The 16,817-nt window shown below is 43.2% G+C and overlaps 1 protein-coding gene across 1 annotated transcript in view; it reads right to left on the reverse strand.

The window, feature by feature from the left end:
• Positions 1–16,817, reverse strand: part of Ush2a (usherin) — a 732,353-nt gene that overhangs the window by 85,651 nt on the left and 629,885 nt on the right. Inside the window, exons 58-60 of the mRNA XM_004626936.2 lie at positions 13,028–13,186; positions 11,116–11,278; positions 1,230–1,584 (exon numbers count right to left, since the gene is read on the reverse strand). Coding sequence (XP_004626993.1) covers positions 1,230–1,584; positions 11,116–11,278; positions 13,028–13,186 — 677 coding nt within the window. The remainder of the gene's footprint in view (positions 1–1,229; positions 1,585–11,115; positions 11,279–13,027; positions 13,187–16,817) is intronic.

The raw sequence follows: 16,817 nt of genomic DNA on the forward strand, positions 1-16,817 counted from the left end.
TTTCTTTCTTTCTTTCTTTCTTTCTTTCTTTCGTTTCCGCAGCAGTTAGGGAAGTCCTCTTTCCCGAGTGTCTCCATTGTGCTGTCCTGGCTGCCTTGACGTCCTGAGTTGTTTCACATTCTTTACCTTTCACGGTGACTTTGACTTTGGGGGTCAGCCAGAAGTCACACACCGCTAGACCGGGCTGAGGCGGAGCAGGACACAGGGTCTGTCCTCGCGAGCCTGCCTGCCTGTCAGACGGTGTGTGCCAGCAGTAGTCCCCGTACCTTGATCGCTCCTCGTAGAGATGCTCATGAGAGAGGACTTCCAGAGCTGCTGCACGAAGTGGCCAGAGTTCAGGCACAGTCAACCTGCTCAGAGTGGGAGGAGTACTTTGAGGGACATGAATGGTGATGTGCCTTTCACTGTAATGAGTTTCTACAATTCAAAGACTCATCATGTGTTATGATCACCCTGTGCATGTTTTTAACACCTAGAACTGTTCCACCTCATCTTCTGCGTGAAGCCTCTGCAGGCTTCGTGTGTGGGGCCTGCTGTTCTCTGAGTGCATCCGTGTCCAACGCTTCCGGGGTGTGATGCTATGTTCTCGTGTTGTGTGGGTGATGACTGGTAGGTAAGCTTGATATCCAAGTCTCAGGATAACGTGCATTCTCATCCTGCCCTTCTTGTACAGTTCTCGTCTGTGTAGTGCTATGAGAGAGAGCATTTCCAGAGAGCAGGGCCGTGGTGCTCCTGGGTCCCCCGTAGGACTTCAGGCTGTGCAGGCACTGAGAAGAGATGTAGGAGGCCCGGGGGGCACAGAATTCGATTGTTTTCTATATCAGAGTGGACCAGCGCCCTCAAATCACCACAAAATTATGCTATGTGTAACTTTTATAGTGCATGTAACTTTAATAAAATTAGCTTTTTGAAAAAGTAGGAAGTTAAATATTCTGAGTAGTTTTACTCTCCTTATCTGTACACAATATAGAGGGAACAACGGCATTATTCCCATTTAATGGATATGGAAGGCAGAGAGAGATGGATGCGTTTGCCTGCAGTAGTGCAGATGAGCTGCGGTTCACAAGCTAGAGCCTCGTACTCCTCAGACTCCATTTAGTATTGTGTCCATATTCTACGCATGTGTGAGCAATTTTCATAGACTTAACAAAAATGACAAGCTGCATAAGAAATGAACTCCAGCACATCAAGCAGAGACGTGGGCTTGATTGTGCTGTCTGAGGTCTTACCATTGCTGTGAATGCGTGCACAGGTGGGCTGTCTGGTTCTCCATCCTTGGGCCCCTCTTGATAGACCACGCGGTACTGGGAGATGAGGCCATTGGGCGACTCTGGCTCCGTCCAGGTCAGCAGAACAGAATGGGCCCCAGTGGCTCTAACCTGGGGAGCTGGCAGGGCCTGTGGAGGGGCTTCCAGCGTCTGCGCAGAGGACCAAGCACTGTCCACGAAGCCCCTGGCGTTCTGGGCTCGGGCCCGATACTCATAGTGCGTGAAAGGCCTCAGTGTGCCAGCATCATCTGAGAATTTGAGGGCTCCTTCCCACCAGACAAATGCGAGGGACACAGCTTCAGCACCAGCCAGACGTCTGAAAGGAAGCCAAGCAAGCAACTTGAAACCAGATCTAGAGAGGGAGCAAAATGTTTGCTAGAGGAACCAGTTACCATGTCCACATCTCACATTCCCTGTGTCAGGACAAAGGAAGAATAGTTGGAAGAGCGCAGCAGAGACCTAGTAGGGGCGTCCTCTACGATGACATTACATGGATGCATACGTGTGTGTATGTGTGTGCGGATCTGTATGCATGTCTGACTTCCCGCAAGAGTGTTACTTTCTCTTTAGATCTTTTGCAAGTGAGAAGAGGACCCAGAGATGGAGGAAAGGAGCAGGGGGAGGGAGTGTAAAGAGAATTCAGACGCGCCACAGTCACATACGGACTCATGGCAAATGCAGGCACTGCACGCTGCAGGTACTCACACATGAAGAATAAAGGTTTAAGAAAGAGTCATGTTTTGTGGAAAATATGGAATACACACATAACAATGAGCAAAACATTACTCTTAATTATATTGTGTTGTATTGTTTTCCAGACTGCTTTCCTTTAAAAAAATACACATATAAGGAAACATGTTCTTTAAAAATTAAAAAAAAAAAAAAGAGCACTTCCCTGGCAAGTGCAAGGGACTGAGTACAATCCCCAGTTCTGAAAAAAAAAAAAAATTAAATTTTAAAACAGTGCAGAATCCTATACCAAGCACCCATTTCCACACACTTTCTGTTTCTCTCCCTGTGTACACACAGTCATGTGGAGGTTTCAGTTTTCATAAAATATAGAATTACCAGGGGCTGCTAGCTGGGACCTCCCTCCCCCCGTAGGGCTGTGGGTTGCCCTGCAGGTCCCACTTTGTGTGTGTCTTTCCGCGTGCATGTGTTTTGCTCCTGTGCTCCCAAACCCACTTTGAACTCGGCCATTGGACTTGCCAGGGCTGTAGGACAGTGGGGAGTCTGCTGACTGCAGCGCTTGAAAGTGTTTGCACACGGAGGTCTCCTCCACTGCCCCTGGGACCAGGAGACCAGGTGTAGAAAGTCTCGGCTACCGTACTGGGTGACAGGGACACCAGAAGAAAGACACCCACGGTTCTTATTTCCACTATGGAGTACAATGGAATTTTTGCTTTTGTTGCCTGAATGTTTGAAAACCATTTTCAATTTGTTTCCCACAAGTCACTTGGTTTTTCAGTTGGATTTCTTCTTCTCTGACCCACAACTCTTCAAGAAAAGGACTGTTCCTCCTTACACATGCACTGCTGTTCACCAGCAGACCTCTGGGAAGCACGCACATGCTGGCCCTTGTCTTGGAAGCAGGGTCACAGTGACGAACACCCTCTATGTAAAGGAGGTCAGAGCTGTGCAGCCTGGACGGCACCGTATGCGTATTAGTGAGAGCCACAGGGTCGTGAATACAGTCAGAATTCACCTTAGAGATACTTACAGGGAAAAGTCACATGTGTTGTAGAGGGCTCCTCTGAAACCTAGTAAAACCCTGGACGTTCTGAAAACAAATCTTTCAACTTGCTGAGAACGGGATAGTTTCTTTAGATTTTGTTCTATTCAAAACTAGAGCCCACGTGTATCCTTTCGGTATTGAGCAGATGATACATTAAGCCTCTAAGCAAGAGAAGCAGCATCGTCAGTTGCTAGGATCACCCTGAATATCTGGTATTTCACTAGGAAGAGTTACTGGTCCTGTGGAGGTAAAATAACGTAGCTCTGACAAAAGGGAGAAGCCCCAAGGAACTGGACTCAGAATCCCTCTGCGATCCCAGCACTGAAACTTAGCATATCTTCAACCGTTGTTCTCAAATGGGAGGTTCGCAAGCACGCATTTTGCTGCCTTTTCTACATCTCTGTTCTACCTCCGTCCATTTTTATATTCTATCAGGGCAAAAAAATATAGGCTGGGAATAAGTTAGCCAGGACACGGGCTCTCCCGCTTCAGCCCACTCTCCAGGTGAGAAGAGAAGGATGAATAAATCAACGTTTCCAGGCCTTTAGGGGTATTTAATTAACACTCTCTTCAGCTGCTGGAAAACGGACATGCTGCCACATCAAATTAACCAGCTCCGTCAAAACCTAATGGGTGATTAAGACAAGGAAAATGACAGTGTCCTCTCACAAAAAGGCAGGATATGTAAAATCTCTGGCTTTGGGGCTTGATGAGTCTCGAGTTGATAAATCACTATGACCTAGGTATGGGCAATGACAAACACCCTGCTGGAGGCTGTGCAGACATTGTGGGGACCACTCGGTGGCCTGCAGTGACGGTGCAGCATCTCAGTTCATTATTGCCGATGCCATGCATGGACCAGATTCTGTGCCCCACGTGGCCTTGCAGAGCTTGGCCTTTGTACTTGCGGCAGCTATCAGGTACCAGGTGTGTCATGGGGAGGGACTTTTCCTAAGGAGAGCTTTAGTCCTTGGCTCCAAGCCAAGAGCTCCTCTTGTGATCTTTAAAGCCTGTTTGCTAGGAATATAATAAAGCAAACCAATGTAGGAAGGTCTTTGTGGGAAATAACACTTTCTATTTTGTCTTGCTTCAGCCTCACTATGACAATTCAATTAATTTTTATTAAACTCTCATGAATTCCCAAATTGAGATGTAGCCATGGTTTGCATAAAACTGACATTCTTAAAAAATTGCCTGAAAATGTGAATTTTTAAAATCTACAGTATTTAAAAAACCGAGTACCGTGTTAGCCCCAATGTTCTCCACCAACACAATGAAAACATGCAGCCTGATTAATGCATTTCTTCTCACTACTGAATACTTAATAAATTAATATCATGGAGGGGTAAATGTCCCATCTGTGCTGTTGAAAACCAGAATCTCTTTATGTCTGAACACACTTTGAGCAGAAATGATTAACTCGCAATTGTTCCTACTCCATTTACAATTTAGGCTTCAACTATTCCTTTGCATGGAAATGTTTCCTTTTAAAAACAGGGTGTTTTTAGAGAAATCACATCTTCACTTATTTCTGATGAGCCAAGGGTTATTCTTTGCTTATGCTCATTTGGGAGAGTCTCAGTGTATCTTTCCCACTCAAATTAATGTTTTCCTCCATCAAGGAGGAAAGAAAAATAGTTATAAAAACTAAGAAACATTTATTTTAAAGGGTATTCACATTGATGTTGTCTTAGCATAGGTTAATCTTTTCAAGAGAAGCATACTTCCCTCCCAGCAACTGCCACTGCTTATTTTCATGAGCAGTTAAAACAAAATCCTAAATCTCAATATATTTCATATAAAAATTCCATCCCCTCCCATGTGAAGACTATTAAAATACTCTGAATATCTAGAAATACCTGTAGTCAGAAGAAACAGGTTGTAGGTCTTGCCTCTACCACTGAGTTAATGACCTGGGCCAATTTATCCTGTGATCTCTATTTAATTTTGTAGATTGGAGTTAATACCCTCTTAGAATGTAACAAACCTCCCAGAAGTCTTGTAGGATCCAGACTGAGCGCAGCAAGTGCACGCAGATCGTTGGGTAGAATGCAGCGAGCAATACCTCACCAGAGAGCAGAGATGGTGCTCAAGGCCTTGCATAGGCTGATGGATCTGGTGGCTGCAGACAGATGGCCTTGACATCGAAGCCACCCGAGTGGCGCATGTGAGAATGAATGCAGATGGCAAACGGGGCCGCAGGTAGATGAAGTTGAAACACAGGGGGGTGTAAAATGGCCTCTGAAGGCTCACCCATCAGGCTTTAAGGCCTGAGTGGATATTTGGGTACTGGGGAAAGAGATGCCAAATGCCTCCCCCAAATATTAAGAGAACCCTTTTGAATCCCTTTAATGATGCATCATGCTTCTGGCCCAGTTTGCAATCAGGGTAGACTTTCTGTTCCAAAAGCTATATTCCAGTCATGATGATGGGCTCGTCTCAAGCCCTCTGCTTTACCAAGACAAGTCAGGCTTCCCCAGCCTGGGAAGCCATTCATCTCAATGCCTCATCTCATCCTCTCTCCTCATCTTTCCCTTTCTGTACCCTGACTCACTCTAAAAATGTTACCCAAGCCTCTTACTGCAAAAGTCCTTCCTCTGCTTTGGTGCCAGAGTTACTGTACACTCCCATTGCTTTTCTTTGGTGACTCTGGGTCACACCATGTCACCACGTGGCTTCTTTTCCTCCCTGTCCCACCACACTACAAGGATCTGCAGCCGAGGTCCTCAGCACCTAGAGTAGCAAAGCATGCTGGGAGATGCCATAAGGATGTTTTGAAGCCATGACTGACTGGCTGACAAGAAGAATCCCAAACGCCAGGGAACCTGCTTAAATGGAAACTGTGCCCATTTTTAAGTTGCTTATTTTGAGCTCTAAACATACCCTTCTCTATTTGACTTTTATGATAGCACAGCTGGGACCCTGAAACGCACCTCTCCTGTTTACCAGAAGAAGCTATGTTGAGCTGTACTCACAGGGGGTGCCAGAAGGTGGTCAGGAAGAAGAAAGGAAAAAGAAATGGCTCTTTCCTGTCTGCTTTGTTTGTCAGCCATTAATGTGAACATGTCCCCAGCAAAGACTCCCACAGTGAAGTAGCATTTCCTGCCCGCTTCAGAGAAGATGTTTTGAATATTGGGCTTTTGTGCCACTTGGAACTTCCACTCCACTTCATGCTTTCCAGATATCTGTGCCAGAGGCAGCACCTTCCTCCCAAGTCTGGGTCCTGGCTACCACGGAGCCCTCCTCTGCTCAGCTGGCATGTTCCCTTGTCACCTCTATGCTATCTTAGAGCTCTCTCTGTGGTCTTTCACTTCCTTAGTTAACAAATTTATGACTAGTGAGTAATTATTCTTATCATTTTCTTTCTCTTGGTGTAACTGCTATGAGTTCTCTCTCCTGATTATGCTTTGATTGCCAGAAGAAGTGAGGATGATGTTCCTGGCACAAAGGAAGAAGAGAATGATAAAATGGCGAGTATGGTGCTGGGTGTGTGCTGCAGTGGCGGAGTGCCTGTGGAGCCCACGGAAGGCGCTGGCTTCATTCCCATTATCAAGGGGAAGGAAAATGGGGTGATAACTGATTTGCAGCCATATTGCCTTTGCTATAACGCATAATATATTGATGGTGAAGATTAAATAGGAGACACACAGGAGCAAAAGAAGTACTTCAAAGACCCATGGATAACCTGTAACTTGAAGATACATCCTGTAACGTTAGTTTGGTGTTGAACAATCCAAACATATTGTCATGCACCTAAAAATATAAAAATACTGTATATTTGAATAAAACAGCTCACACTAGGCATTCTGTTGTGCAGTCAGCATCTTTTTATGAGCAGAACCTGTTTCCTTGTCCATCAGTACTCATCTACAACTGTCAGATTTGCCTTCCTAAAGCAGCACCTTGGACAGCACCTTTAAGCCTTCTCCTTATTTTCATTATGTTTCTCTAACACAGCACTTTTATTGATTACTCCACTTAGTTTTACAAAATTCAGGGAGACTGGTGAACCTAACGACACAGAAATAGACAATGTGGGAACAACTGATTTTCTCACAGTCACCTAATTGACAAATGACAGAAACCTCGTCCTGTGATCACAAATCCCACTCTTCCCACTGGATCACCTGTAGAAGGAATACTTGATGTGGCATTTTTAATGTGTCCACCAAGTGGAGACTTTCCTTAAAATGTAAAGCATACAGAAAAATTAACAAGAGGCATTCCAACAGAACAACTTCTATAATAGGATTCCTTTTATATAAAGGAAAGCAGAAGTGAAAAATATCTAAGTTAATGTTCTAAAATTAATAGATTTTACTTCTTTTAATGACAATTATATATGCACTGGTAAGTCCTAAAGAATGGACAATAGCTATTGATTTTTTTTAATACTTCCAGTTCTTTTTCAACAAATCTATTTGCTTCACAATTTAAATAGTCATGATCTTTAGATTTTGGGAAGCTTAGTCCCAATAACATTGAATTTATGCAGACCTACATGGAAACTCCAGAAGTAGAGTGAGAAAGCATCTCCTCTAACTTTTCTTTTCTTTTTTTTGTGTGTATTTAGTACAAGTCCTACATGGTCTCACTATACAGATCAAACTTTAGTGATCCTCCTGTTTTCAGCCTCCCAAGCGCTGGGATTACAGGCATGTGCCACCACACCCAGTCTCAATTGCTGTCTCAGCATGCAGTGTGGCATGCCAGGGATCAAAGCCTGGTCCTTGCACCTACCTAAGCAGATGCTTTAGTCCTCTGAGCTATCTGGGCAGCCCTCCTCTCAATTTTCTTTTCTTTTCTTTCTTTTTTTTTTGGGGGGGGGAACTGGAACTGGGGATTGAACTCAGGCCCTTGTGCTTGCCAGGGAAGCACTTATTCCACTGAGCCATCTCCCCGGCTCCAAAATTTTCTGACATTTATATTTTTCACATTACATTGCACATTTTTACCTAGTTTGCCTTGATATGTTATACTACAGTGAAGATTGGTAGTCATAGAGACCAGATCTTGCAGAGCTTTGTATGCCCGTCTTTGTGTGGGACAGGTAGCTATATGCATCTGTCTGTCTGTCTGAAGATCTGTATCAATATCTAGCTTTCTACATGATACAAGTTAAATTGCATCAAAATCCCTGGCCTTTGGCTTGGTACTCACCTTTTGTTACTTATCTCAACCAGGTTAATAAATCAGTCAAGAAAATGATCGCATTTAGTTTCCAACCTTGGAACATTTTTCTGTGTCTTCATCTTTCAAAACCATCCCAGATTTTCTCCTTAAAAATCTTAGGGACTACTCAGAAGAGCTGTTCTTTTATTATTTCTTCCTATTTTTACAGTGTTTACAGGGCATTGATATAAAGCTTTTGTCTTTAAGTGTACATGGTAGAAATATTTTAGTGATTTATAAAAGAAAGCTCATGAGACTGCAAACCCATGCAATGTTCCTTTATTTAAATGGCAATGCCTACCAAGAGTGGACAACTTTATTACGTGTTTTGTAAACTCCCAAAAGAATGTCTTGGGTGGATTTGGTAGCTGGAAGTGAAGAGATTTCTGCCTATTACAAAGTTATTGACAGGAGATAAGGAGGGGTAAACCTGGGAAATCTCTACACAAACTAGACCCCGTGTGAAGAGGAAGTGAAAAGCCCAAGACAGTGTTGTCTGTCCCTTGTCAGTAAATAGGCTGCGAGACACTCAATTAAATGTTGTTCCTTTTCTTCATCACAGTCTTGGTGGGAAACCTCGCTTATGACTCATATGTGGTGGACAATGTAATGCAGTTAACAGGTACAGTAAGCTGCGGTGACCATAGGAGTGGTTGTCTCTAATAGGTCATTTCTTTTCTTTTCTCTGAAGTTATGAACATCTCTGGTTACTAGGGTAGACTTTTTTTTTTAACAGGAGGACATCTGGAGGCAATGCTTAAACAATGGAAGAGGATTACAGAAGGAAAAATAGTTTTCAGGGACCGAAGAGAATGGCATTTCCAAAAGAGGTAGGGAGGTTGGCTTTCCCACAACTTAATGAAATACCTACACGGGCCAAAGCTCGCCTTTGGTGTGAGCTAAGTGTATTTCCTTTGGTGGCAATAGAAGAAAGAGGCGGCAAATGATGAAGCAAAAATTACATGCCATAACCTCCTTAGAAATACTGCAGGCCCATGGCTGTAATGGTACAAGGGACCTGCGCGGTCCTGGGATGAAAAAAGACTATGTGTCTCCGTTCTATTTCTGTCCTTACAAATTTCTGATTTTTTTTGCAGCTATCTAAGAAAAATTTGATATTGTTGTTGTCTAAGCACATTTAAACTTCAGCTGGAATAACTGCCAAGTGATTCATGCCTATGTAGGTGAACGTAACGATTGTATCTGCAGCCCCAGCGCGCCGTTTTCATTTCACTTTAAATAAAAAACAAAATGTATCTATGTCAGTCCATGCCCTTCCGCTGTACTCAGAGGTATCAAACAGGCTACAATTATGATTGTGAAGTGATTGTGTCACATTGGAGGAAGGTTTATTGCTTTTGAGTCTGCTAGGCAGTAACACACTCAGCCTCATATTACTCTTTATATCATTGTTTGGCTGTGACTAGAATAATCAAATGCCATCAAATGCTGTCAAATTCAATTTACAGTATTTTTCATTGAAGCAGGCTTTCTGCATTAGATTTCCTGTTTCCTTTCTCTAGAGCTGCCACGGATAGTCGCTGTAATCATGAGCTTTATTTACAAAAGCAACAGAGTGAAGCCACGTCCTGCTCTCCAACAGATACTTTATTTCCCTTTATTCAGAATAGGAATTTGATGTGCTTTTCTTATACAATTAGCATTAAGTAGATGAAAGAAAACTATTTCGAGAGAATGGGCATTTCAGAGCCTGCGCTAATGTGCTTAGCGTAAAATGTAAATTCACATTAGCCATTCTTACATGTTCGTGTGTATTTGAATCAGAAATATTATTCTTCAAATTAATGTTTGCTGAGAAGGAATTTGGCTTGCTCGTTTTCGGTAATGTCATTTACATAACCAGAAGCACAACAGTCCTTTCTCTTTTCCCTATTTTTCTACGAGCCCTTTGCTCACCGCTGCAGATGGATCTGAAGGAGTGGTTTTCCTCATCCAGATCGAGAAAGGAGCTGAAAGTTAAGCTCACTAAATGTGCGGGCTACAGGACCAAATAAGACAGGGTGGCAGGCTGCCTTGGAGAATGCCGGAACCGGGGTGGGAGGACCTGGAGAGCCTTGGAGACCGCTGCATCTAAGGGGCCCTTGGGAGCGGGCATTGCACCTGCAGGTCCCGAACTGTGCTAGTCTTTCCGTTTTCCTATCCCTTCTCCCTTTCCCCTTTCCCCTTTCCCCTTTCCCCTTTCTCCGTTCCCCGTTCCCCGTTCCCCTTTCCTTTCCTTTCTTTTTTCTTTTTCTCTTCAGTACTGGGGATGGAACCCAGGCCTTTGCTCAGTTTTTAATCTTTGAGACGAGGTCTCAGTAAGGCATCAAGTTGCCCAGGCTGGGCCGGCCTGCGTGAGCGCGCCTTCTGCCTCAGCCTCCCAACTTCCTGGGGCGACGCACATGTTGCCACAGCGGGCTGCAGCACACCTGTCTTGCCTGCTGTGCACATCAAGCTCTTTCTGACTCATTGGCCTGGACCCGCCTTTCCTTTCTCCTTCCTTCCATTCTCCCTCTTACTTCCTTCCCCTCACCCTCTCTTCCTTCCTCCCTTCTCTCTGTCTTCTGTTCCCTCTCTTGTCTCTCCCTTCAATCTCTCCTCCAAATTCCTCTTTCTTCTTCATCATTTTAGGTCGATCCATTTAATAAGACTCTGCTCATGACAAGTAAGCAAGCCCCCCCACACCACCCATCCAGCTAGGTGGACTAAGTCACATCCCAGGGTGCCGCAGAACCAGTCTCTCCCCCTGGGAAGGGCCGCCATCACCCCTGCAGGGTGGCATGTCTTGTTGGGGGAAGTGAATCCTTGGCCCCTGTCTCGTCTGCCCCAGGGGCGCTCTGAAAGCACCAGTGCTCCTGCATCCGGGACAGAAATGAAAGCCACATCAACCTGACTGTCTCAGAATGGCGCGCCTCCCTATACAAGTGAAAACAGTCTTACCTGTAAATGAAGTAGTTGGTGATGATTCCATTGGGTTTTGTAGGTGGCATCCACTGGACCTCGATGCAAGATGACCCCAGAGTCCTGAGAAGAGGGGCGCGAAGATCCTGGGGGGCTGCCTCCGACGTCCAGGCAGACACCCTGCTGCTCACCCCACAACCTCCTTGAGAAAGAGGTGACGTCTTTAAGATTTTGTGAAGTGAGGAAAAGAGCTACATACCTACATAGCAGGGTGGAGGGTAGCATGAAATCATCTGTCTGAAGTTTTGTCTACATACTTCAACATGTATGTTAGATCAAAACTGTACATAGCTATAAAATTTGAACATTTAAATAGGTGGTAGTTTTGTAAAAAAATACTAGTAAGTCACATATTTACACAGGCATAGGCAATCAGATACATGCTTTTGAAACTAACATTTCCCTCAATTAGTTGGATTTTTCTAGCCAAAAAGTGATAACACATTTGAATTTCACAAGTGTAGACTTGGTTATACATCTTGGATACTCTTTTCTTTCTTTTTAAAAATGAATTTAGGACAGGGTCTACAGGGTTTCACTATGTAGATTGGACTCGTAGTGATTCTCCTATTTTCAATCTCCCAAGCTTTGGGATTACAGGCGCACACGCCACCATGCTCAGTCTCAATTGCCATCTCAGCATGCACTGGTTGTGGGGCTGGCACAATATGCTGGGGATTAAACCCGGCGCTGCGCTCTGCCTGAGCAGGTGCTTTAGTCTGCTGAGCTATCTGGTCAGCCCCATCTTGGATACTCTTAATACTATTATTTTTGCCAGTGTTTAAAATAAATGACTCTTCTTCACACAGGAATCTAAAAATTAGAAGGTCACTGCACCTGAATAGCCCAGTTTCAGGGGATAGAGTTTGGAAGTTGACTCTGCCTCTAAATCAAGAAAACATCAACTTAAAGCTAGGTGTACACGGATGCGCTGAGGATTGGATCAGCAAAAGCAGTACCCTTCAGCGATAGTTGTCAGGGTCCGGATGGTAGACACACACTGGCAAACGGGCTCATGGTTTCTGATCCCAGCTGAACCCACGACACTAGCGCATCTGCAGGAGCAGAAATTCCCACAACAATGGAGTTGATCTGGGGCACGACAGTCCCTCCCCACTGGGCACAAGGTGGGAAGGCTTCTGCAGTCTAATGCAAGGCCCATGTACCCCAACATGAGCTACAGCCTCAGGTAGCAATTAGGAGTGCTACAACATATAGGAGATGTATATCCTCATGTGTCAATGTATCTATATCTAGCAGTCTCTGTATTTAAAGTAAAATGAAGTTAGCCTTGTCTTCCTCTCCTAAATCTCAGTTTACATTTAACTAGTTATCCCCTTGGAGGGATGGTGGGAACTGGCACATTGTCTTTAGGATAGCACAGATAGAAGATTATGTCACCATCTGCATCACAAAATTCAAGGGGACAGTTTAGGCCCATGACACTGGGTTCGCGGAAGCCCTGTAAAACATGTAAGATTCACATGGGGCAACTCAATTTTTAAATAACTTCTCTTTATATCTTGATTAAGTTTAAATAAAACCAATGTAAACATATTTTCTATGAATTTTTTGTAACACCCACTTTGTTTTGTATTACCACTATCTCTGAGTGAAGCCGGTGTTTTTCTTCTAAAGGTCCTTATAGAACAAGATTTTACAAAACCACCATTTTAATATATTTAAATATTCATGATTTAACATGCAGAGGTGCATAATGCTTTGCTGGATGGCAGGCTCTGAGTTTTCTAGGTAAACAGTCCACTACAAATAAGAATTGAAATGTTAGTCTTTGCATGTGAACTGAGAACCTATTTCTTTTTAATGAAAAAAATTGTTTATGAAATACTTTCCCATAAAAGCCCAAGCCAAGTGTCTGAAAGGCTTTCACCATTTTGACATGCTTGCATCCTTATCTCATACTGGGTGAAAGGAGCCAGATTTTCCAGGAGGGTGGATTGTTGGTGACCGACAGAGAAGGTCAGAGGTGTGACACTCCCATCATTGAGCAGGACGTTGTACTCCACGGGAATTTGGGGGATGAGGATCCCTTAAGGGAGACAAAGAGGAAGAGGGTGGTTCAGAATCATGTACATATGGTCAACAAATCGTTTGTCATTTCAGAAAAATGTACATTTAAAACCTTGTAATTGAAAGGTAAGCATTTGTTTCATAGAGAAATTAAAAGCTGCACAACATTTGATTTGGAAGATAATCAGGATGTGATGGACCTGTCCCTTAGAAGCTGTACTATTTCTGTTCAAAGCTATCCTTCCTCTACTCGTGGATAAAACTAACGGCACATCTCACATAAGAAAAGACAGGCAATTAGGAATTGTGTCATATATTTTTTTCTAAGTTTACTTACTCTTAAGGTATGTAAAAAGCATCAGTTGTGCTTGTGACAATTTTTCCGTAGAGCATTGTGTATGCATCCTGTGTGACACTGATCCTTGACATAATAGCCCATAAAGTCTGCAAATCACCGTCTACCTAGAGAATTCCCAGTGCATTAATTATTGAGTTGAGACAGTCCACTCAGTCAGCGAGACTTATGTACATAAGTCACATATGAAAATTGAAAACACATATGAAATTTGGGTACAATAACTGTCATGTTTCACTGCTGCTTCCTAAAGAAGGGAATCTTGTCCTTTTGGCCGCTATACTATCTATTTATATAACTGAATGCTTACTGAGCTTTATTTGGTCATGACCAGCATACGTACTTTTTCAAGGAGAGGGGCGGAGCCTAGCATGAAGAATATAATGGCATTTCCTACGAATTATCTCATTGATCTGAGCCTTGTAACATTTAGGCTCTTAGTTACTGATCTTGGACTTAAATTTGTCTGTACAATAGAAACAATGAAATGGGCAGACCACATTTCTGAGAAAATAGCACACGATTCAGGATGCAGGAGAGATGAGGTCTAATGATAGTGATGTAGCAGTAGGTACAATGGTTAAAGAACGGAAGGGCCCACAGACCCCGGAGATACTCTGGGTTACGCTCAGGGTGGATGGAAAGAAGAAATCTTTTCTTTTTTTTTTTGTGGAACTGGGGATTGAACACAGGACCTTGTGTTTACCAGGCAAGCTTATTCTGCAGAGCTATCTCCCCAGCCTGAAATCTTTTCAAAAAGATTGATCAATTTGTTCCTCAAGAAAGGTGCTAAATTATGCTGAATTTGACAACGAAGACTGAGAATCTTTATTTTTAAAAGTTAGAGCATCCTGCTTAGACTCACGTTACGTTTCCCAGCTGCTGAAACAATTACCTTATACTACTGATTGCTAAATGCATATGTCTGGCCTGACACCTCTTCTCAAGCTGGGATTTGCAGCAGCCTTCTAGGCATTTCCACATTAACTCCCTCAGAGCTGTCCACATCAGCACAAGGTCCTGAACAGAAAGAGCTGCGCCTCCTGCTCCCAACCTGCTCTTCCTGGGTTCCTCCTTCAATTAACAAAGCCACCACCTCCCCATTTTCCGGGATATAGGCCTCAAAGCACCCTACACTGGACCTTGCTTTCTTCACTTCTGAACTTGTGACCACTACATTTTATTAATTATTTCTTTAAGAAATTTTAGCCTTTTCCTCCCTTTCTTAGTAGATGCTTGTCATACCCAATCTATAGGTGTGTGCTGGGGCTCAGTGCATATATATGTCACATTTGGAATAAACCCAAAGATGCTTATAAAGCATTTCAACACATTCCTACAATGCAGAAAGTGCTGAATAAATGATGCCCACCCCTACAAAATAAAAGGAAATGGAACACAATGAAATAAAAACCAAAAACCAACTATGGCATTCTTCTTGATGCCTTCAAACACTTCTGAGCCCATGTTTCATCTGAATTCGCTATTCTCTATCCAAATAAATGATACAGTCATTCAAATAAAAGTCTTTATGATGATTCCTTGCTTTCTAGCTTTATTGCTTTTTATGTGAACTGGATTGCATTCCTACGAAGACAGGCACGAGTTCATTCATCCCCAGCACCGGGAGAGAGTAGCCCTCCCTCCCTCTGACCGACCTGAGCTCACTCGCTGTGTATTTCATCTTTTTCTACTGTTTTCTTTGGAAATTCCACCCATCACAAGGACAGAACTTCCAGGGGGCCAGGAGCCAAAATTGCACTTTCACTGTGTTTCCAACAGAGACACGACCATGATCAAGGTTTAAACCTGGCTAGCCGAGGCGTGATTCTGGGAGGTGTATTTTTCACCTTGTGGTTAATCAGCAATAAATGTCCTCTACATATACCTAGGAGGTGGCGCAAGAGAGAAGGCTCCTTAAGCTGCAAACACCTCAGACAGTGACATGCATTTAGGAAAGAGGCCCCACCGCTGTCATGATTTACAGGGCTGTGACACGCAAGCCTCCTGAGTTCCTGCTAACCCTACACCATCTGCAATGAGTCTGAGGCCCTGAGCCCCCTGGTATCCTGATGACTAAATGAAATGAAATGGGCATATTTGTTAGAGTCAGCTGGGAAACCACACGACTTGGTTAGTTCTCGAGTTCATAAATTTATGTCAGAGCAAGAGGTGGCTCGGAAGCTCAAGTGAACCAATTTAGCCTAAGTGCAAATGGCAGTTTTGTTATTTGGTGTCAAAGTTACCAGTTGCACAATGACAAGCTGCCATAACACATTTTCCTGTTCACTAAAGAACAAGGGTTTTGTTGGTTAATATTCCTTGCAATGCTCCTTTTCATAATTTACAACAACTAGATGCTGATAGGTTATTTAACATTTATGAAGTTAAGATGTAATCAGAAAAACCCTGATTATCTTTACAAATAAAAAAGTTAAATTATTCAACTTTTTTTTCCCCCTTGGCTTTATTTCACAGCAGGTGCATACTTTACAATGGGACAAGTCAATCAAACAATCCTCTTTAAAATCTTTTTTAGGAGTGAGAGCAGAAACAATTCTAAGCGGAAAAACTATTAATTCAGTCTGATAGCTGCATTGGCTTCAAAACACCAGTTGTGCTTAAAGCAGTGCTTTTAACATTCCGGTCTGAATTCTGGGCAGGTGGAGCACCCCCACTCCACCCTGCCTGGGTGCTGGAGTGAAACACTACTGCGAGGAAACTGGACGCAGGCTGCACAGTGGTTTTCATCTTCAGCTTTTTCTACCCTTTAAAATCAGACGTCCCTCCGGAGGGACTATGTTCCATTCCCCTCTGCAGCTGCTGGGCCACATGTCATGTGTCACTCACATGTGGGGCTTAGGAAACTGGTTCTTACTGATGTGAAATGAATACAGGAATCCACCTATACAAAAGCAAATGAATCACTGAGACATTTTGAGCTACAAAGAACGAGATCTTGTTAGACCACTCATATTATCTATATCTGTAATAAAATTGTATTTTCATTTCTGAACTCCATTACAGACCCTATAAAAATTTTTTTTCTCCACTTTTTAGGTAAAAAAAAAATAGCATGATCCCCCCACGTGGGTTGCTGCTGGGAATAATAACATAGACAAAATAGCTTCAGGTGTTTGAGTTGAATTTTTCGTTAGCAAAATGTGTAAAACAATAGGATATTACACCTTAAATTCGAGCATTCCTTGGGCTATACGTCTGTATTTTAATTTTTTTTTTATTTATTTATTTGAGAGAGAGAGAGAGAGAGAGAGAGAGAGAGAGAGAGAGAGAG

Source organism: Octodon degus, unplaced genomic scaffold (genome assembly GCF_000260255.1).
Source record: "Octodon degus isolate 3935 unplaced genomic scaffold, OctDeg1.0 scaffold00017, whole genome shotgun sequence".
In the NCBI taxonomy this organism is placed as follows: Eukaryota; Metazoa; Chordata; class Mammalia; order Rodentia; family Octodontidae; genus Octodon; species Octodon degus.